Here is a 23,397-nt window from a genome sequence, read left to right as displayed (position 1 = left end):
GACAGGGATCAAGACCATCCCCATGGAAAAGAAATGCAAAAAAGCAAAATGGCTGTCTGGGGAGGCCTTACAAATAGCTGTGAAAAGAAGAGAAAAGCAAAGGAGAAAAGGAAAGATATGAGCATCTTAATTCAGAGTTCCAAAGAATAGCAAGAAGAGATAAGAAAGCCTTCTTCAGCGATCAGTGCAAAGAAATAGAGGAAAACAACAGAATGGGAAAGACTAGAGATCTCTTCAAGAAAGTTAGAGATACCAAGGGAATATTTCATGCAAAGATGTGCTCGATAAAGGACAGAAATGGTATGGACCTAACAGAAACAGAAGATATTAAGAAGAGGTGGCAAGAATACACAGAAGAACTGTACAAAAAAGATCTTCATGATCCATATAATCACGATGGTGGGATCACTCATCTAGAGCTAGACATCCTGGAATGTGAAGTCAAGTGGGCCTTAGAAAGCATCAATACGAACAAAGCTAGTGGAGGTGATGAATTCCAGTCGAGCTGTTTCAAATCCTGAAAGATGATGCTGTGAAAGTGCTGCCCTCAATATGCCAGCAAATTTGGAAAACTCAGCAGTGGACACAGGACTGGAAAAGGTCAGTTTTCATTTCAATCCCAAAGAAAGGCAATGTCAAAGAATGCTCAAACTGCCACACAATTGCACTCATCTCACATGCTAGTAAAGTAATGCTCAAAATTCTCCAAGCCAGGCTTCAGCAATACATGAACTGTGAACTTCCTGATGTTCAAGCTGGTTTTAGAAAAGGCAGAGGAACCAGAGATCAAATTGCCAACATCTGCTGGATCATGGAAAAAGCAAGAGAGTTCCAGAAAAACATCTATTTCTGCTTTATTGACTATGCCAAAGCCTTTGACTGTGTGGATCACAATAAACTGTGGAAAATTCTTCAAAAGATGAGAATACCAAACCACCTAACCTGCCTCTTGAGAAATCTGTATGCAAGTTATGAAGCAACAGTTAGAACTGGACATGGTACAACAGACTGGTTCCAAATAGGAAAAGGAGTATGTCAAGGCTGTATATTGTCACCCTGCATATTTAACTTCTATGCAGAGTACATCATGAGAAACGCTGTACTAGAAGAAACACAAGCTGGAATCAAGATTTCCAGGAGAAATATCAATAACCTCAGATATGCAGATGACACCACCCTTATGGCAGAAAGTGAAGAGGAGCTAAAAAGCCTCTTGATGAAAGTGAAAGTGGAGAGTGAGAAAGTTGGCTTAAAGTTCAACATTCAGAAAACAAAGATCATGGCATCTGGTCCCATCACTTCATGGCAAATAGATGGGGAGACAGTGGAAACAGTGTCAGACTTTATTTTGGGGGGCTCCAAAATCACTGCAGATGGTGATTGCAGCCATGAAATTAAAAGACGCTTACTCCTTGGAAGAAAAGTTATGACCAGCCTAGATAGCATATTCAAAAGCAGAGACAACGCTTTGCCGACTAAGGTCCGTCTAGTCAAGGCTATGGTTTTTCCTGTGGTCATGTATGGATGTGAGAGTTGGACTGTGAAGAAAGCTGAGCGCCAAAGAATTGATGCTTTTGAACTGTGGTGTTGGAGAAGACTCTTGAGAGTCCCTTGGACTGCAAGGAGATCCAACCAGTCCATTCTGAAGGAGATCAGCCCTGGGATTTCTTTGGAAGGAATGATGCTAAAGCTGAAACTCCAGTACTTGCGCCACCTCATGTGAAGAGCTGAATCATTGAAAAAGACTTTGATGCTGGGAGGGATTGGGTGCAGGAGGAGAAGGGGATGACAGAGGATGAGATGGCTGGATGGCATCACGGACTCGATGGACATGAGTCTGAGTGAACTCCGGGAGTTGGTGATGGACAGGGAGGCCTGGCGTGCTGCAATTCATGGGGTCGCAGAGTCAGATATGACTGAGCGACTGAACTGAACTCAACTACAAGAACTAATTATACTGTAGAATTTAAACATTTTCCCTAAGCTACATACACTGAAAGAAAATGAATAGTTTTCAGTTTCTACACACATTAGGGCTCAACAACAGCTGATTAAACAGCACATTAGGAATGGTTACATGTCAATTCATCTGCAATAATTGAAAAAGCAATGAATTTAGAGTTGAAAGAATATAGAATTTGGTGTGATATCTTTTCCTGTTAAGGCCATGTTTTTAAAAAATCTATGAATGTAGACAGTGCATGTTGTATCTACTTCATAAGCTATTAGGATTGTTGTTATTTGTTGTTTAGTCACTAAACTGCTTTGCAACCCCATGGATTATATAGTCCACCAGGCTCCTTTGTCCATGGGATTTCCTAGGCAAGAATACTGGAGTGGGTTGACATTTCCTTCTCCAGGGGATGTTCCCAACCCAGGGATCAAACCTGAGTCTCCTGCATTGGCAGACAGATTCTTTATCACTGAGCCACTAGGGAAGCCAAAGATATGGACTAATGGTTTATAAAAATAAGTACTACTTGCTTGTTTTAATTGGTGGTGAAGTGTATTATGAATAATGTAAAATTTCACAGTTGATTTACTTAAAAAACATCATTAGAGCAGATCTAAAGCAGATCTGTAAAAACATCTCTCATGTTCAATCATATTTTCATTTTTTTTTGTTGAATAGGAAGGGGATGAAGTTATAAATATTGCTTTAAGAACTTCACATAGCCAACAACTTAACCTGTCTGGGCAATCCTAGGGGAGTATTTTGTATCATCATCTCCTTTCATGGTAGAATAATCTTCAGAACTACTATGCCAATTATCTTAGTAATCATCCCCTCATTGCTTTCATATGAAATTATTTATTTATATTAAAATGTTCTTAAGGTTGAGTCAGTGTCTATTTCTGTACAGCACCCAGAAATGCCTAAATATGTTTGTTATTATTCTCAGTGTTTGTTACTACTAAATTATTACAAATTTACTTTCAGGAAGAAATTCAGATTTAATTAAAATGTTATAATAAAAATATCTCAATTGAACAGTGTGTTCATAAAAAATCAAATGGTAGATCTCAATATATTAGAAATGCATAGAAAAAGTGGCTAAGAAAAAAAAATTTCAAACATTAAGTGGATGCTGAATAAGATATGTTTTTCCTGCTTTATACTTTTCTACTCTTCTAAATTTTTCTCCAGTGAAAACCTGTTTTTCCCATTCAGTTTATTTACAAAGACACTTTTTACTATAAAAGTAGAATATACTGAGCATTTCACTTACACATAATCATGAGAGGAAGAAAAAGCAAATGATGTCAAGTTAGTAGCAAATAGTAATGAGCAGATGCTTATCACAACACTAGTGAAAGCAGTTTTCAAAACCAAAGGGTGACAAAGACATCTTCTGGACATCTTAAGAACTGCATAGTTCCTTTCTAAACAAAGGATCTTATTTGTACCTTAGAGTAATAGTTTAAACACCATGCATTAAGAAGGGTAAAATCAATCTGTATTAGGTTTGAAATTTTAAATATTACATGATTAAGTTACAAACATACAGCATTTAAAGAAGACACAAAATTATTGCATGCACATTGGAATTTCCAAAATATCCTTACAACTATTTCCAGATAGATTATAAAATACAAATATTTCAGTAAAAGTACTTTATTTTCATGTAAGGAACACATAAAATAATAAGAAAATTATATGCAATGTTGAACTGCTACCTGAAAAATTTAAACAGAATACTTCATGAATCATGGAACCTTTTGATATAAAAATATGATTGGCAATTTAATCATTAAAAGAACTGTGTTTAATAAATTCAAAACCACATTTGATTGAGTTGAGATTTGTCCTAGTAGTCTGCAATATAATTATTTTAGAAAAATTATTTCCAGTGAAATATGAGTCCAAATTTTAAATGTGTCCACTCATTTTGAACATCTGTTTACTTAGCCTACAACTTATTTGTAAAATTATATCACTATGGGCACATTTAATGAATTTTATATATGAAATAGTATTCTTTTATTCCTGTAGCATGAGTTGCACTCATAGTTAGCCATCTTCAGGAAGTATTATTGATGCTTATGATTTATATCTCTAAAATAATTCTTAGGACAAACCCCATTTAATGCTATTTAAAAAAATATATAGTCCTAAAAAAACTAATCTGTAGTTCAACTAACAAAACTCAACCTGATTTAAGAATAGTTGTGTTTGGTAAGAAATGTATGCTTTAGTTTTAGATAAGCCTAAATGGATAGATATTCTACAAATGAAAACATACTTATTTCCTAAAATTACCTTTGCTTAGTATCTGTATATATCAAGTCAAAATGAGATTTTACAACTAAATGCTTCCAATAACAGGACTAAATATTTGATTCTTTGGATTTCATTTTATGTCCCTTGTATCTTTTCAAATTGTTGTATATTTCATGATTTTTCTAACATAGAAAATCAAATGAATAAGGTAACTGTAAAGAAAGTTTAAGAGAGGTGATATTAAAGAAAAGTCACCAAGGATGATAGAGATTGTCTTCATATGGAACTGAACTGCTTCAGTAACATAAGTAATGTGATTATCTTATATATATATTTTTTATCACCAACACTGTCTGCTAGTTTTTGCACAACTTCTAAGCGGAAATAGGTTTCTTGGTGTATATTCAGTTCTCTAGGCAGTTACATTCGATTTGATCTTGGAAAGTGGCTGCCAGGAATTCTGTCAGAAACAAAATATTTATGAGTTAAGCAGTGGTGACAATTTCTTAATGGATCAGCTAACTTAAGGTAATTCTGAAGTAAATAATTTTTGTATTTTATATGAGTACAATTACAAAAAGACACCACAAGAGAGAAAAAATATCATGTTTTTGACTAACTGTAAGGTTATCGTGGGGATAACCCATTGATATAAAAATATGATATCAACATAAAGTGAAGTGCAAGTCGCTGTCATGTCCAACTCTTTGCAACCCCATGGACTGTAGCCTGCCAGGCTCCTCTGTACATGGAATTCTTCAGGCCAGAATACTGGAGTGAATTGCCATTCCCTTCTCCAGGGGATCTTCCCAACCAGGAATTGAACTGGGGACTCCTGCACTGCAGATTATCAGCTGAGCTACCAGGGAAGCCCGTGATATCAACATAGTATACTCAGTAAATATATACTTAGTGGGACATGCCTGATTATAGCAGGGAAGTCAGTACAGCAAGAGCCAGGCTTAATAGGTGTTCCAGAGATTGGCTACAAAGAAGCTAGAGGGCAAATATTAACTGGAAATCTGGGTGGATAGGTTTTGAGCAGCAGAGTGAAATCTTAATAAGAATATCAGGTTCTTAGGCCTTCAGCTGGCCTCTAAGGACTAGGATCCAAACTGGAGGAGGGGCAAGTGGGAATTACAAGAAGTCTGAAGAATTTACATAATTCTCAGCCTTTGTGATTTCAGAGTTGAATTTATCTGTTGTTCAAAATATAAGTGAACTGCTTTGCATATTCAGTAAGTAGAAATGACTTGGGAGATAATACCATTGAAAGTGGTTCCCGTAGTTGTTTCAATGTTCCCTCACATAAGTACAAGGCGAGCACTATTCTACCTTGAAAGCCATTTCTGTTTGAATTATGATGTATATGCTGGATTTTGAGAAAGATTCGGTGAATGTGAGAGAATAAGCCTTATGCTGACAGTCTTCCCCCAGCTCACAGAGTAAATACATAATAGTATATAACAATATTTCCTATTTCTATACATGATTAGCAAATTTGGGAGGTTTTATGATGAGAAGTGATATTAAAACACAGAATAGCTTTACCTTCCCTCGTCCTGGTTGCTCTGGTACATCTGTGCACTTGGAGATGCCATATTCTGATGCGATAAAAGAGATGGAGAGAGATTTATCCCTCTGAGTTGCCGAAAAGCTATTTCTGCATGGATGCTCCGAGGATTATTTGTTAGAATCCCTGCATTCTTGTTTTTTTTGTCTGTAATTAGGAATTATGAAACAATTATGAAACAACATTAATAAAATAAATTAATAAGCTATGGTTGTCCTTCAATTGACTGTATGCTATACACATTTCATAGCATGAATTAAAAATTTTAAATAAAAGTTAAAATTGGAATATATTTCTAGTACTTAAATGCTATTTAAAATTTTCTGAGTTAGTGAATCAATTTGATACTTTCTTGGTAATTCTAAAAAATATAAATATCCAGAGCTGTGTGCTGTAAATAAATATATAGATAAAGTGACCATACTTCTCAAGCAAAAATTGGGGTAATATACTCAGAAAAGAGGAAAAAAATAGGACTTTTCCAGAAAATCCTAAAAAGTAGTTGCACAATGAATCTTAAAGATACCTCAGGAAAAAATTATGGAAATGAATCCAGGGTTGAACTAATCCCCAACCTCCCCCCCAAAAAAGAAGATATTGAAGACATTCCTGAGGATGATAGTGATGAAACTGTACTCTTAAGGAGGCTAATAACAATTTGTTATATCCAGTTTTACTGATAGTTATGTCTTCTGGACAAAAGCATTAAAATTCTCACTATGATTAAATCTTAAAGCTATAAGGAAGTAGAAGTATAAAGAATAAGTTAAAAAATAACATCTTAGACTAAATTATATTGGATTTTTAAAAATTGAATTTCTTTTAAGAATAACTCCATAGAGAGATCTACTATTCTTAGTAGGTTTTTAGATCATTTTATCATTATTGTGATACTCAGTTTTAGAATTTTATTGTCTAACAGTAGTCTGAGGCAAAGTGGGATATTAAAAAGAATGGAAGAGGTGAGCCCTCAGGGACTGCAGCACACCAGGTCTCCCTGTGCCTCCTTATCTCCGGGAGTTTCCCCAAGTTCGTGTCCATTGAGTCGGTGATGCTATTTAACCATCTCATCCTCTGCTGACCTCTTCTTTTGCCTTCAGTCTTTCCCAGCATGAGGGTCTTTTCCAATGAGTCAGCTCTTTGCAATCAGGTGGCCAAAGTATTGGAGCTTCAGCTTCACCATCAGTCCTTCCAATGAGTATTCAGGGTTGATTTCCTTTAGGAATGACTGGTTTGATCTCCTTGCAGTCCAAGGGACTCTCAAGAGTCTTCTCCAACATCATAGTTTGAAAGCATCAATTCTTCGGTGCTCAGCCTCCTTTACGGTCCAACTCTCATGTCCATACATGACTACTGTAAAGACCATAACTTTGACTATACAGACCTTTGTTGGCAAAGTGATATCTCTGCTTTTTAATACACTATCTAGTTTTGTCATAGCTTTCCTTCCAAGAAGCAAGATCTAGCTACCCCCAATTTCATAAAAATGATAGCCAGCCAACATCTGGAATTAGGCAAAAGGCTTCATCTAGGCCTGAATGCAAATGTAATAATAGAATGAACCATTTCCATGCCTTGACCTTTTAATATACTCCCTTCCTTTACAGAGCTACCTCTTGAAACACTTCCCTACTACTAGCTTCATGAATATATAAAATAATATTGTGGTGTCAAGGATGAAGTTTGACCTCTTTGTAAGACACACTTTAAGCACCAAGAGTCTGTTATTATGAATATTTTTAAACCTCTACTTTTAGCAGAATGCACTATAGGTTTTAGTAGTCATTTGCTATGAAATACACAAAATAGAATAATAGCTTTGAAAGGAAATCCCAAGAAAAATCCAGTAAGTATCACAAAGTTCAAATTGCAAGCAAATCTTTAACTACAACATATTAGTAGTTGAGTAGAACCAAAAAATACTACAGATTCTTTGAAATCAGAATGATCACATGAAACTTGAACACAAATTCACTTTTAGGAAGTGTAAATCTGTAAATTCAAAATATACAATTTTAAGTAGTATTAGAAATCAAAGTGAGATTTTTGTATCAAATGGAGTATTTTTTTTTTTTTTAACATTCATTCAGAACCTCTCAAAATACCTTCAACTTCAGGAGTTAAAGTGAAGTCAGATCCCAAGTAATGGCTAAATCCACCAGGCAGAATTACATTTGTTATCTTTATGGGAGGAGCTTTCAGTTGGCTAAACGATGCACCATCCACAGGAGAGCTGGTAACAGGAATAAACTACATGATAAAAATAAAAGTTAAGAACACCTTGCCTCTAAAACTCAGATCAATAGGCTTTAGCCTTACCACAAGCCCCATTTGAAATTCAACTTAAAATTTTTTAGGTCAGAAATTGAATGGTTGCCTAAACTCAGAGTTGGTAGAGAGGCAAAAAAGGTGAAACAGACAGACTTTGAGGTCCTTAACCCCCCATCAGAACCTTATTATTTCTTTCAGACTGCACTGTACACATCACTACAATTTAATGTGATGGCGCCTCCCCATTCCAAAGGGTCCTAACATGGTAAGTGTAAAATTAGAAAACTGAGAATTAAGCCTTTCCTCTTTTGTAGTATCTTTTTTCTGAACAGGAGTTTCTGGATGGTAAGAGTTGTATCTTCTACATCTTTGTGCTCCTCACACTACCTCTTCAATTGTCTTGCAGTTAATTAGTTTTTCAAAAACAATTAAATAAAGTGGGGACTAAGAAAAGCATTTGGCCTCCCAGGCGGTGCAGTGGTAAAGAACCTGCCTGTCAATGCAAGAGACATAAGATGTGCGGGTTCGATCCCTGAGTTGGTAAGATCCCCTGGAGGAGGGCATGGCAACCCACTAGGAGTCTTGTCTGAAGAATCCCATGGACCTAGAGGAGCCTGGTGGGCTATAGTCCATGGGGTTGAAAAGAGTCGGACACGAATGAAACGACTTAACACAAGAAAAGCATCTTACAACAATCACTTTTAGTGAGTGCACTAACCCTCTAAACAGTGTTTACATTTTGTTAATTGAGAATTAAAGTGAAAGTGAAAGTGTTAGTTGTTCAGTACAACTCTGCGACTCCATGGACTATAGCCCACCAGCCTCCTCTGCACACCGGATTTCCGAATTAAGAGGTTTGTAAAAGAGCTTCAGGAATCAACAAATGGAAGAGAGGGGTATTATAAACTGGACACTATTGGTTTCCCTAGAAATGTATGCCTACTATGTCTTTAGTAAGACTTACCTTGTTTATACTTTAAAAAAATATGAATTCTGAAATATGATTCAATTTATTTAGAGATATAGGCTTATGCATTTGTGTAAAATTACACATTTCCCTTATATTTCAGTGAAAGTGAAAAGTGAAAGTGAAGTCGCTCAGTCATGTCCGACTCTTTGCAGCCCCATAGACTGTAGCCTACCAGGCTCCTCTGTCCATGGGATTTTCCAGGCAATAGTACTGGAGTGGATTGCCATTTCCTTCTCCAGGGGATCTTCCCAACCCAGGGCTCGAACCCAGGTCTCCTGCATTGTAGACAGACGCTTTACCATCTGAGCCACCATATTTCAGTAAATGTAACCAAAATGCAGCTTTGTAATGAGCACTAAGGTATCAAGCCTTTAGTAAAGCAGATCCCAAATTCCCTAACTAATTCTTTCATTGGAATTTCTTCCCATCACTAATCTAGAAAGCTGTCAAATTTCTTCTGAAACCAAAGCACCAAAATGTTATGGTTTAACGGGCAACTTTACATTTTATTTATTCCCTCTTTATTTGCTGTTAAAAAAAAAGAACAGCAGCAACTAAAACAAAGGAAAATACATTAGAATGAGCTGATAAACTTGAAAAATATTCTATTCTTGTGTCTTCTGAACAGCTAAATGAAATAATAACTCAATTTTGTTCTGGATAGGAAAATAAAAATTATTATTGCATCTTAAAAAATAGATTTATCTGAAATAAAGACTTCAAATGCTCCCTTTATTTTACTAATCATATATAAATGAATATTAAAAAACCTAACTTTTAAATAAAATATATATATAGGATAAATGGAAAGATATTTTTTCCATTCTTACATATGGCACTAATTCAAATAGCAAGAACAGGTATCTAGAATCACTGAAAACAAATCATAGTATGCTGCTGCTGCTAAGTCGCTTCAGTTGTGTCTGAATCTGTGCGACCCCATAGATGGCAGCCCACCAGGCTCCCCCGTCCCTGGGACTCTACAGGCAAGAACACTGGAGTGGGGTGCCACTGCCTTCTTCAATGCATGAAAGTGCAAAGTGAAAGTGAAGTTGCTCAGTTGTGTCCGACTCTTAGCGACCCCATGGACTGCAGCCTACCAGGCTCCTCCACCCATGGGATTTTCCAGGCAAGAGTACTGGAGTGGGGTGCCATTGCCTTCTCCAAAATCATCGTATACACTGGGGGAAATGTTAGTTCACTATATGATAAATAGAAAAGAAGCAAACAAGAAAAACTTTTAGTGAAATACACATCCATCAATGACTAAAATTTGAGTTTATGTCTTTTTTTGCTATATTAAACCAATTACAAATATATATGAAAACTGATATCTTTGAAGTTGCTCTGAGTGATTTCTTCATAAGGAACTTAGTATTTAGGAAGTTATATGGAATTTTTAAAATGTAGCCAGCATTACCTTAAAATAGAATTTATAAAATTTAATGTTACAATTCATATAGATCTCTCACTAGAGGCCTCACATATGTGGTATGGTAGATAGCATAATGCTACCCCCACCAAGATGTCCACATCCCAATCTCCAAAACTTGTGAATGCTTTTTGTGGCATAATGGACTGTACAGATATAATTAAATTAAGGATTTTGAGATGGGGAGATTATGCCGTATTAACTAGGTAGGCCCATTACAATCACAAACATCCTTATAACAATGGAGAGAAGATGTTACAATGGAAACTGAGGCCAAAGTTATGCTATTTGTTGGAAGAGGGCCACGAGCCAAGGGATGCAGATAGCCTCTAGAAGGCTGAAAGGCAAAGACCAAATTCTCTTGAGCTTCCAGAAGATATTGCAGCCCTGCCAATACTTGTGCTTTTAGCTCTACAGGACTAATTTTTGGACTTAGAACCTCTAGAATTTTAAGGTAATAAATTTGTGTTGTCTGAAGATACTAAAATTGAGGTAATTTGTTATAACAGGAAACTAAAGTTTTGTTTAGTTTTTTACTTCTGGAAGCAAGAAGTGACTTGCTTATGGAATATAAAAGAAAGGGAAAGGAAGCTTAAATCTTTGGACTAAATTTTCTTTGTTCTCTTTTTAAAGATTAGAGACTGTGACAATAATTTTGGTAGATGGCATTTAGATGGTGCTCTCAATTGTATCATATAGATTAGTAGCTAACACTGTTTTTCACAAAGCATACTTCATAGAAAAACTTTTGTAGATATAACCTGTATATGAACCAATTTCCTTTGCCTAATATAGATAATCTTTATTAACATTGTACAACGGTAAGTTTCACAGGTCTCTACAGTTATTTCGATCTGTAATAGAATCCCCTTGGTTAATAAAAAAAAGTCCAGGAAATAATAAGAATTAGATCTGTAATCTTTTTATAATCCTTTAAAAGATTTTAAAACATAAAGTACATGTGCCCACCCATCTTTGGATGAAGGGCCAAGGCCTTTTCTGTAAGGAAGTATCCTTTGACTGGTATTTTGTCTGACTGATAAAGCCACAACAATTTCCAGTTTGGTTTCATTAAAGTAACAAGAATTCAACAACATATGGAGAAAATTTGAATACAAGAAACTGCCTAGATTTTTAAAAATTTCCCCACATATTTTATCTGACTTGTTATAATTCTCTCCCTTATTCTGCAGTTTTTTTTTCCTCCCAACCTAATTTGATATTATTTGTGTATGTGTATAGTTCATCTTTATCCAGATTCTGCAGAGGATCTCATTTGGTTTTCAAAGAAACATGGAAATAATAATTTAAAATTTGTACTTGTATATCTATTTATTTAAAATAAAAGATTGGCATAAGTTTTGAAAAAACATAGCCAACTTTTAATAAATCTGATTCTGTTGCTGAAGGCATAGTTAGTTAGAGAGGAGCCTACTAGTATTAAGTGCTAGGAATTGGTTAGTTTGTTTTATAGAGGGAATGGAGAGTATGGGGTAAGCCAGTGAGATAAGTGAAAGCATCTACAGTAGTCTTATCTCTTTCCTCTTCAATTAACTTTTAAAAGTAATCTTTGTTCACTGACTAATGCCCTTGCTCTCTGGCTTTCACTTACATTAGAGGTTTACTTACATTTCATTGACCCACCCTAGTCCAGGTCCTCATAATTTCTCTCTTGGATTATCCTAAAAACCTCTTAGTTGATTTCTCTGCCTCTAGGCTCTTCTTCCTTAAACTTTGCAAAGGCACAGCTCTAATAATATTACTTCTTTGCTCAAAAACCTTAGCTTTTCTGTGTTAAATTTAGTCTTTTAAAGATGGCTATGAAAAATCCTGGTGGTCAATGATAGAATTGCCAAATGATATGCTTCTGTGGCTTCTTTCCTCTCTAACCTCTTCCCTATCAAAAGTCAGATATCCAAACTTTTTCCATTTAGGAGATAGAAAGGGAAAGAGTTTTATTGTTAGTCACAGTTTATAAGAATGCTTTGTTATAGTTTCTTAACTTCTAGCAGCACCTGACATATGGAGCAAGAGGCACACAGTTTTAAATAACTCGCTCTACATTAAAGTATGCTTTTAGAATAAGGAGCTTTCCTAGTTTCTATGTGTGTGTATGTGCTCTATTCACCAAATCAAGCTGCTTTTGATAATAATCATTAAATACATGCTAAAATAGTCTACAGAAGCATCATACACTAGATTTAAACTTTAAGTAAAAATCATGACATAATGTTCATCTACTATTAATTTATATATTTTAAAAGGAAAAGTGTAAATAATTATTACCGAATTTTTCTTTGCTTGTAGTTCAGAGAAGTGAAATTCAGCTTTTGCCCTATCATCTGAATTCACAGGAATTCCATCTAACATCTGTAAGTTAGGCAGTCGAAATATAAGCACGTGGCGATGTAGCATTTTTCTACAAATCTGAATAAAGTTAAAAAATGACAATTCATTCCTTAAAAAAGCTCTTTATTTCAAAGATTAACCTTTATAGAGAAGGATATTTAGCATAGACAGCAAAGATGACAGGTAACAGCTAATATATAGTATTAAATGATACAAACTCCCTTTTTTAAAAATTTCTCAATTTTCTGTTATGCTAAATGAAGATAAGAGCTTTTTTTTTTTTTTAAAAACCAAAGCTACCATGTGGAGGTTTAGTTTCTTTGAAGAGTATATGATATTGTTCATTAACTACAGGCAACCCCAGCTCATGAATGGGATTATATTATAAAAGTTTACTTATAAGTAATTAGTTTGAAACTTAAAATTTCCCATAGGTACTATTCAATTTAATTCAATGCATATCTGTTGAACTGTATGAATCATCACTTCATAGTGTTAACCTACTCTAAAATTACTTGCATATATGCATGAGAAAGTATGTAAAAGAGTTAACATAGTTGGTTTGAGGCTGTTAACTTTAGAAGGATCTGTTTGCAAGGGTAAGTTTTAACAAGTGTTTGGTACTTGCATTTTGGAAGATTTCCCACCATTCCTTAAGTGATAAAGGTAATTCATTATACCTACACTACTTTTACAAACAGTAGGATTCTTGTTCAACCTGCTTTCCTTCTGAGGTCCTGGAATTTTTATATGTGATAGGCAGAGGGTAACTATGTGACAAGCCTCCAAAAACATCCTTGAAATCCATTAAATCTAATGGGATTTCTTGGTCAGAAAATAACATATTTGTTATTGGGTGAAGAGTGTACACTGTGACTCCCTCACGTGAGGAAAAAAGCATAAGGAACCTTGCACATGGATTCCTTGACTCTGCTTATGTTTTTTTTTCTTCATCACCTGGCTTTGTATCCTCATTATGTCACAGTAATAAACCTTTAGCCATGAGTACAACTATATGCTAAGTCCTATGACTTTTAGCAAATCTTCTAGCAAATCTCTGAATATGGATATGATCTGGGGGACTGACAACACAGAAGATGTATGCGGCACTGTTTGTGATTGAAAGGAAGGAAGAAAGAAACATTATCAAAAGGGAATAAATAATCTATTTTTTTAATGTAGTAGATACATATATATTAATGAAGAGTGATGTCTAAGTCATAAACTGAGTTTAAAAAATAACCACATTCTAGGCCACAAAGCAAGTTTCATAAAACCAAAGAATGTATAAACTGTCTCTTCTGATTAAAATATAGCAACACTAGAAATAAATGACAAAGAGATAACTAAAAATATATAATAGGTTTGAAATTATCATACTTCAATAATTCACAGTTAAAAAAAGAAATCTTTTGTAAAGTAGATTCTAAGAAATTATAGGAAAAACACTACATATCAAAACTTTTAGGCTGTTGCTAAAGCAGTATTTTGTATCCCCAAATTTATTAATTTAGAAGAAATATTAAAAGTTAATGAGTAGGCATTCTACTACTTCAGATTTTTTTTAAAAAGTAATTCCAAGAAACTAAAGATAGAGGATAGAAATTAATGAACTAAAAAAAGAAAAATTATACTTAATAAAGCCAAAAAATGGTTATTTGAAGAGATTAGTATGATAGTAAGACTCATCAAATATAAGAGAGAAAAACCAAAAAAAATTTAGCTATAAAATAGGTGACAAAACACAGATATAATCAAGATTTTAAAAATTTATGAAAGTATTATGATGGAAGTACATCTAAAGTTAGATAAAAGGACAATTTTATTGAAAAATTTAAGTTCTCAATATTGAACTTAGTATCTGTTCTTAGTGGAGAAGGAAATGGCAACCCACTCCAGTATTCTTGTCTAGAGAATCCTGTGGATGGAGGGGCCTGGTGGGCTGCTGTCCATAGGGTCACATAGAGTCGGACATGACTGCAGCGACTTAGCATGCATGCATGCATTGGAGAAGGAAATGGAAACCCACTCCAGTATTCTTACCTAGAGAATCCCAGGGACAGAGTAGCTTGGTGGGCTGCTGTCTATCGGGTTGCACAGAGTTGGACACGACTGAAGTGACTTAGCAGCAGCAGCAGTGTATGTTCTTAAGTATATTGTAATATATGTTCTTATCAGTTTAATAGAAAATGACTAGATATACATCCAATTCAGTTAAGTCTCTCAGTCATGTCAGAGAATTTGAATAAGTTGTTCCAAGTCTAACTTCAAGAAAAAATTAAGTTCAGATGGTTTTAGAGATAAGATCTAATTATCCTTCAAGGAACACACAAGTCTTCTTTTATATAAATTAATTCATAGACTAGAAAAAGAGAGGAAGTGGAAGTGAAAGTCATTCAGTCATGTCCGACTCTTTGCGACCCCATGGCCTATATAGTCCATGGAATTCTCCAGGCCAGAATACTGAAGTGGGTAGCCAGTTCCCTTCTCCAAGGGATCTTCCCAACCCAGGGATCAAACCAAGGTCTCCTGCATTGCAGGCAGATTCTTTACTAGCCAAGCCACCATGGAAGCCCAAGAATACTGGAGTGGGTAGCCTATCCCTTTTCCAGGGGATCTTCCCAACCCAGCAATCGACCCAGGGTCTCCTAAATTGCAGGCAGATTCTTTACTAGCCAAGCCACCATGGAAGCCCAAGAATACTGGAGTGGGTAGCCTATCCCTTTTCCAGGGGATCTTCCCAACCCAGCAATCGACCCAGGGTCTCCTACATTGCAGGCAGATTCTTTACCAACTGAACTACCAGGGAAGTTCAACATGTCTCTGTAGAAGTAGAGATAAGTAAAATTATTATGATTTTGTTCTCTTATGCTATTCTTTTCAAGTTGATCAATGCTGTTTTGCCTCATAAAATTAATTGGAGAGTTCTCTCTAGCTCAGCTGGTAAAGAATCTGCCTGGAATGGCAGGAGACCCCAGTTTGATTCCTGGGTCAGGAAGATTCCCCTGGAGAAGGGATAGGCTACCCACTCCAGTATTCTTGGACTTCCCTGGTGGCTCAGCTGGTAAAGAATCTGCCTGCAATGTGGGAGACCTGGGTTCAATCCCTGGGTTGGGAAGATCCCCTGGAGAAGGGAAAGGCTACCCATTCCAGTATTCTGGCCTGGAGAATTCCATGGACTGTATAGTCCCTGGGGTCACAAATATGTTACATGAAATTTTAACAACTTGAATCCAGTAAAGTATAAAAGATGACCAAGTAATATTCATCCCAGGAATTTAAGGATGGTTTAGCACTATATTCTATTAATTTAATTTGTATATTAACAGATTAAAGATAAATACTATATTACCAATTAGTTAAAATCCAGTGTCCATTCCTCATAAGAACAAGTAGCAAACTGGAATTAGAAAGGGACTGCCTTAAAATGCTGAAGGTTATCTACCCATGACCTACAGCAAACATCATATTTAATACTGACAATTTAGAAGTATTCTTTCAAGAATACTCAGTAACTATGAGTGTGTTTATTCAATACTGTACTAGACATCCTAGTCAGTACACTGAGAGATGTAAAGGAAATAAAACCATATGGATTGGAAAGAAAGATTAGAGTCATTGTTTGCAAATATTATGATTGTCTCCAGAGAAAATCCAACAAAATTTACAATCCATTAGAATTTAAGAGAGAGTTCAGAAGCTATTTGGATAAAGAGTAATATGCAAAAAAATCAGAATTTCTATACTCTAGCAGCAAACAACTAGAAAAATATAAAAAAGATATTGTTTAAAACAGCTATTAAAATAACAGAAATGAAAAAAAAAACTAAAACAGGAGGATGATTAAACCAAAGATGACTAAAACTTTTAGGAGAAAATCACAGACCTTTATTGAAGGACATAAAATAAACACAGGGATATTTATGTTTGTGAATGAGAGGATGAAAGCTAAAAATATTGGGGGAGACTGCTTACTGTGTTTCTTTCTTGGCGGAAGTAACTCTGTGATGTGGCACTACTGGCTCTCTCAGTCCCTTCACTCCTCTACTTGGGGGAGCAGTGACTTAACTGATAAATCTGGGAAGATTAAACTGGTCATGTTTAGTTCCTGTCTTTTCTCTTCAGAAATTGCTTATTGCTTTTGCTCCTGCAGGAGAAGGTATATATCCTTCCATCTGAGTCATCAGGATGAATTCTGGCAACTGTTGGCAGGACCATTTAGCTTTGTCAAAATTCTAAACTAAGCAAAACATTCTCACTTCTCTGTCCACCACTGTCATATTTCTCAATTTGTTCAAATGTTAGGTGAGCAAGGGTAGTTGCCTATTTTATCCCTTCAAAGACTCCAACAGTAAAAGTGGCAAATTTTCCGCAAAATTAATTTATAAATACAATGCAATTCCAATTTCCAATTAAATTATCAACAAGATTCTCATATAACTTGAGAAGCTCTTTCCTGAAACTCACATGAAGTGTAAAGGGCCAAGGATAGCTAAGACAGTGAAGAAAAGAGAGAAGGAGGAAGAGGGAAAATTAGAGGTTCCTACTCTACCGGATATCAAGACTTACTATAAAACTTTAGTAATTAACATAGACTGATATTGTTATAGGGACTGACAAATAGGCCAATGAATACAAAGTAGAACCAAGAAGTAGACCCTGTTGTATACGACAATGGCAATTTATATTGTAATCAGTTGGAAGAAGACACTAGTCAATAAATTGTACTTGTCAATAATAAATTGAGTAACTTGCATGTGGAAACAGGTAAAATTAAATATCTTATCACAGTATATAAAATAAATTATATACAACTATAGATTACATTTTAAGTAAATTAACTGATAAATTAGAAAAATAACACTCACCGGATTGCCATAAACTGTAAGTTCTCTGAGGGAAGAGATACCATCAAGTTTTTCCAGTTCTGCCATATCCTATTAAAAATTAAGCAGTAAATTATTATTTGGTTATCCAACATCTTCAAATATATGCTTATCTGAAGTTATTATATGTAGGTGTTGTATTGTAACGAGTTGAATCTTCTGAAATGAGCTTGAGTGACAATATTCTGTATTGTTGATTAAAGATAGATCTGTTTCCTATTGATTTCAAATACATGACTGGGTAAAGATGATGTGCCAACACGGAAAACAGGCCATACAGCAGCCCTTGTTAGGAAAGACCATATTTTTTTCAGAAGAGTTATGATCTATTCTAAAACTCAGATTGTATTTGGTTAATTCCTAAGAGGACTAACCTAGATGTGTGGAAAAGGAGGTGAATCTAGTCTAAACAATTTCAAAGGTATATATCAAGCACAACATTAACCAGGAAGGAGCATGTCATGTTGAATGGACTGAATACTAACATATTTGCTGAGAATATATATGGTTGAAAAACTGTTTCTCTAGTTAAATGAGTTGCTTTTGCTACTGAATGGGATTATTTATCATTATTTAACTTTGGTGAAAGTTTGCAAATACATTTTAGTTTTTGCAAAATTATTTTTTAAATGCTACTGCTGACAAAATTTAGGCAACACAATTAGCTTAAGGTGGTTGCTGCTGCTGCTGCTGCTGTCACTTCAGTAGTGTCCAACTCTGTGCGACCCCATAGATGGCAGCCCACCAGGCTCCCCTGTCCCTGGGATTCTCCAGGCAAGAACACTGGAGTGGGGTGCCATTGCCTTCTCCAATGCATGAAAGTGAAAAGTGAAAGTGAAGTCGCTCAGTCGTGTCCGACCCTCAGCCACCCCATGGACTGCAGCCTTCCAGGCTCCTCTGTCCATGGGATTTTCCAAGCAAGGGTACTGGAGTGGGGTGCCATAGTCTTCTCCGTAAGGTGGTTGCTAGTTCACAGTAATGAAACGGTTCTTGATATGCTCCTACTCTTAACTGGAATGCCAAGTGGGTTTAGCCAATTCATTGAGTAACTATAAAAAAATTTTAGACCTATTTTGGGTCACTTGGAAGTAGAATTTGAGAAGCCACAGGAAGGCCCCAAACCATGTGTATCCTTGAAATTATTAGTAAAGCTTGATACTGGGTAAAGTCTCAGATTCATATAAGTCTGATTTGACAAATCCTTTGTGTTAGCTCAATTTTTATCACTGGAAAGAGTTCCTATAGGAAGCAATTTTCCCAATTTAGATTTCTTCTAGATAAAGCTTTGAAAGAATCATTGCCAGCTTTGGCATTCATCTTCTCAGATGAATGTTGTTTGAACCTTGATATATTAATTGGATGGTATTTTCTCTGTATATATATTTCGTAGTTGCTAGGTAGAAAAGGGTACTGCTCAGGCTTTTATATCACTCCAGAAAATCTTCCTGAACTTCAGCAAGTAGAGCCACAAACGAATATTAATCATGTATCTACTAAGTACCAGGCACAATGCTATATACTAAAACAAATTTGGGCAAGAAAGACTTGGTCCCTGCCCTTGCAGGGCAGTACACAGTTCAGTTTGTCTTCAAGGTTTTCTTAGTGGTATGGGCAGAAATAACAAAATTGGTACAAGGAGGGCTAACCAATCATCAGCAAAATACTAAGAGAAATGTTAGGATTGTGTATGATTATGTGTATACCTCTTATCTGCATACTATCTCAGAAGACAGCTTGGGCAGGGCTGGTTGGGACAGTGGCCTAATGGAAATAGGCTGAATTATGATCAGGTGAAACAAAGGCAGGAAGCCTTTAGTGGGGAAAGATGGAATATTAAAGCCAAGCCAAAGTTCATTATCAGGAGTTGATTCAAATGTCAGGTAGACCAAGTACAAATGTTAAGTTTAAAGGTCCAGAGGCAGTCTGGGGTTGAGATGCACAAACAGCTCGGACCAAGAGCAGTCAGGAACTAAAAAGATCTCTTAGAGGATATCCAGGTGGATGCATATGGCTTGATCAGGTTTATAAGTCTAGAAGTAGGGTGAGCATTTCTGCATCCCAGAGTATTTACATGTCATATAAATGATAAGTAGCTCACTAGCAAAATATTCATTGGTGTGTGTGACAGCTTTCTGTTTAGAGGGGTTAAGTCTTAGAAATCTTATAACAAAACAAAATAATGTTACCTGGATTTTATTATATCCTAGGAAGAGTTTCTCTAGTTTTACCAAAGGTTGTAATTTGCTCAGCTCTCGTAGTCTGTTCTCCTCCAGGTGAAGTGCCAACAGAGAACTTGGTTTGGCAAAGGCACTATCATTAAACGCTCTGATGCGGTTATGGTCCACTACCAATTCTTGAAGGACTTCTAAGTTGTCAAGTCCTTCAATTTGACTAATTTCATTTCCTGAAAAAAGGTAACTCATGATATGTCAAGTGAGCCCAAACTGAATAAGTTAACTAGTTTTGTTTAAATATTTTTATCAAATGATTTTTTAAAAGTGAAGTATTAAAAGAACATGTTTCCAAGGAGAAAAACATTAATTTATAGGAAGGTAGCATCATCATCAAATAATACTAGGTGAATTTCTCCTTTATGTGTGAAAGATCAAGATATGATGTAGGAAATGTAGTGAATTGACCCATTCTGTCTCTTCAACAGTTAAGTGCTAAAATATTTGATACTGATAAAAGTAGATGTGTAAAAGTGCTGCAAAAGATATGCTTCCTAGCTCATACAACTCAATAACAAGAAAAACAAGCAACCCAATTAAAAAATGGGCAGAAAACCTAAATAGACATTTCTCCAAAGAAGAAATACAGATGGCCAAGAGGCACATGAAAAAGATGCTCAATATCACTCATTATTACAGAAAATTCAATTCATACTACAATGAAGTGCCACCTCACACTGATCAGAATGGCCATCATGAAAAAGTCCACAAATAGCAAATTCTGGAGAGGGTGTGGAGAAAAGGAAACCCTCTGTACTACTGTGGGAATATAAATTGGTGCTGCCAATTTAAAAAACTAAAAATAGAGTTGCCATATGATTCACCAACCCCACTCCTAGGAATTTATCTGGAGAAAACAATAAACCAAAAAGATACTTCCACTCCAGTGTTCACTGCAGCACTATTTACAAGAGCCATTTCCATTTACAAGACACGGAAACAACGTAAATGTCCATCAACAGATGAATGGATAAAGATGTACATGTATACAATGGAATATTACTCAGCCATAAAAAAGAGTGAAATAATTTCATTTGCAACCACATGAATGGACCTAGAGATTATCAGGGCTAAGTGAAATAAGTCAAAAAGAGAAAGACAAATACCATATATCACTTATATGAGGAATCCAAAGTGAAAGTGAAAGTCACTCAGTTGTGTCCAACTCTTTGTGACCCCATGGACTATAGAGTCCATGGAATTCTCCAGGCCAGAATACTGGAGTGGATAGTCTATCCCTTCTCCAGGGGATCTTCCCAACCCAGGAATCGAACCAGGGTCTCCTGCATTGCAGGTGGATTCTTTAACAACTGAGCTATGAGAGAAACTCTGCCGAATCTAAAACATGACACAAATGAATCTATATACAAAACAGAAATGACTTGGAGACATATAGAGAACAGACTTGTTGTTGCCAAGGGGGTAGGGGGTGGAGGAAGGATGGATTGGGAGTTTGGGACTAGCATGTGCAAACTATTATATATGGAATGGATAAACAACAAGGACCTACTATACAGTACAGGAAACTATATTTAATATCCTATGCTAAACCATATTGGAAAAGAATATGAAAAAGAATATATATGCATATAAATATATGTATCTATATATATATATATAACTGAATCACTTTGCTGTAAACCAGAAAATAACACAACACTGCAAATCAACTATACTTAAATAAAATGAAAACCAAAAAAACAAACAAAAAAGACCAAAATGTACCAGGAAGTAGTTAAAAAAGAAAAAAAAAAAGATGTGCTTCCTGAGTATACTGGATTATTCTAATAAGTATTCAAATAGATATATTAATTATTTATTTAAATAAACTAATTTGTTGCATTGCTAATTATGCTGTATTATTAATAAAGTAATTTGCTGTATGTTAGTTATACCTTAATCATGCTGTTAATTCCTTCTCAACATATTTTTGAACTGCAATTACATTAAAAAATTAAGAATATATTACATTTTTTAGAACCTCATTATTTCATTACAACCTATGATTTCTCTCTACTGTAGCAATCAATAGTTGTAAGTATAAATAAGAAGAGGAATTTATATAAGAAGAGGAAACTTGAGTTGACCAAATGGTTTCATTTCTATTAGATTCTCAAATTAGGACAGGGAAAATACTATTTTTTACTCATCAGAAAACTGAGGGTCAGAGAAATTGTCTTGCTGAATGACATAAAGACAGCAACACTAGGCCTAACCTGGACCTTTTACAGTGCTGCTACTACTGTGCCATTAGTCTTTCACCCACTATTTATCCTCCTTGTTTATTATGGGACTGAATTGTGTCTCTTCGTATTTATATGTTGAAGTCCTAATCCCTAGTCCCTCAGAATGTGACTGTATTTGGGTCTTTAAAGAGGTAACTAATGTTAAATAAATGAGGTCATTCAATTCAGTTCAGTTCAGGCGCTCAGTCATGTCCGACTCTTTGTGTCCCCATGAATCACAGCACGCCAGGCCTCCCTGTCCATCACCATCTCCTGGAGTTCACTCAGACTCACGTCCATCGAGTCAGTGATGCCATCCAGCCATCTCATCCTCTGTCGTCCCCTTCTCCTGACCCCAATCCCTACCGGCATTAGAGTCTTTTCCAATGAGTCAGTTCTTCGCATGAGGTGGCCAAAGTACTGGAGTTTCAGCTTCAGCATCATTCCTTCCAAAGAAATCCCAGAGCTGATCTCCTTTAGAATGGACTGGTTGGATCTCCTTGCAGTCCAAGGAACTCTCAAGAGTCTTCTCCAACACCACAGTTCAAAAGCATCAATTCTTCGGCGCTCAGCCTTCTTCACAGTCCAACTCTCACATCCATACATGACCACAGGAAAATCCATAGCCTTGACTAGACGGACCTTAATAGGCAATGTAATAATGTCTCTGCTTTTCAATATGCTATGTAAGTTGGTCATACTTTTCTTCCAAGAAGTAAGCGTCTTTTAATTTCATGGCTGCAATCACGATCTGCAGTGATTTTGGAGCCCCCCAAAATAAAGTCTGACACTATTCCCCCATCTATTTCCCATGAAGTGATGGGACCAGATGCCATGATCTTCGTTTTCTGAATGTTGAGCTTTAAGCCAACTTTTTCACTCTCCTCTTTCACTTTAATCAAGAGGCTTTTTAGTTCCTCTTCACTTTCTGCCATAAGGGTGGTGTCATCTGCATATCTGAGGTTATTGATATTTCTACCAGCAGTCTTGATTCCAGCTTGTACTTCTTCCAGCCCAGTATTTCTCATGATGTACTCTGTATATAAGTTAAATAAGCAGGGTGACAATAGACAGCCTTGACGTACTCCTATTCCTGTTTGGAACCAGTCTGTTGTTTCATGTCCAGTTCTAACTGTTGCTTCCTGACCTGCATATAGGTTTCTCAAGAGGCAGGTTAGGTGGTTTGGTATTCCCATCTCTTTCAGAATTTTCCACAGTTTATTGTGATCCACACAGTC

At 35.8% G+C, this 23,397-nt stretch overlaps 1 protein-coding gene across 1 annotated transcript in view; it reads right to left on the bottom strand.

The window, feature by feature from the left end:
* Nucleotides 1-3,436: 3,436 nt before the first annotated feature.
* The window catches only part of LRRC9 (leucine rich repeat containing 9), a 128,602-nt gene continuing 108,641 nt past the window's right edge, over nt 3,437-23,397 (bottom strand). The window contains exons 28-33 of the mRNA XM_069596741.1: nt 19,890-20,107; nt 17,686-17,754; nt 12,755-12,895; nt 7,901-8,045; nt 5,774-5,942; nt 3,437-4,682 (exon numbers count right to left, since the gene is read on the bottom strand). Of these exons, the coding sequence (XP_069452842.1) occupies nt 4,643-4,682; nt 5,774-5,942; nt 7,901-8,045; nt 12,755-12,895; nt 17,686-17,754; nt 19,890-20,107 (782 nt within the window). The 3' untranslated portion in view covers nt 3,437-4,642. The remainder of the gene's footprint in view (nt 4,683-5,773; nt 5,943-7,900; nt 8,046-12,754; nt 12,896-17,685; nt 17,755-19,889; nt 20,108-23,397) is intronic.

This window comes from Ovis canadensis, chromosome 7 (genome assembly GCF_042477335.2).
Source record: "Ovis canadensis isolate MfBH-ARS-UI-01 breed Bighorn chromosome 7, ARS-UI_OviCan_v2, whole genome shotgun sequence".
NCBI classification, from domain to species: Eukaryota; Metazoa; Chordata; class Mammalia; order Artiodactyla; family Bovidae; genus Ovis; species Ovis canadensis.
Note: the sequence above shows the minus strand (reverse complement) of the source record. Positions and strands in the feature narration are given on the sequence as shown.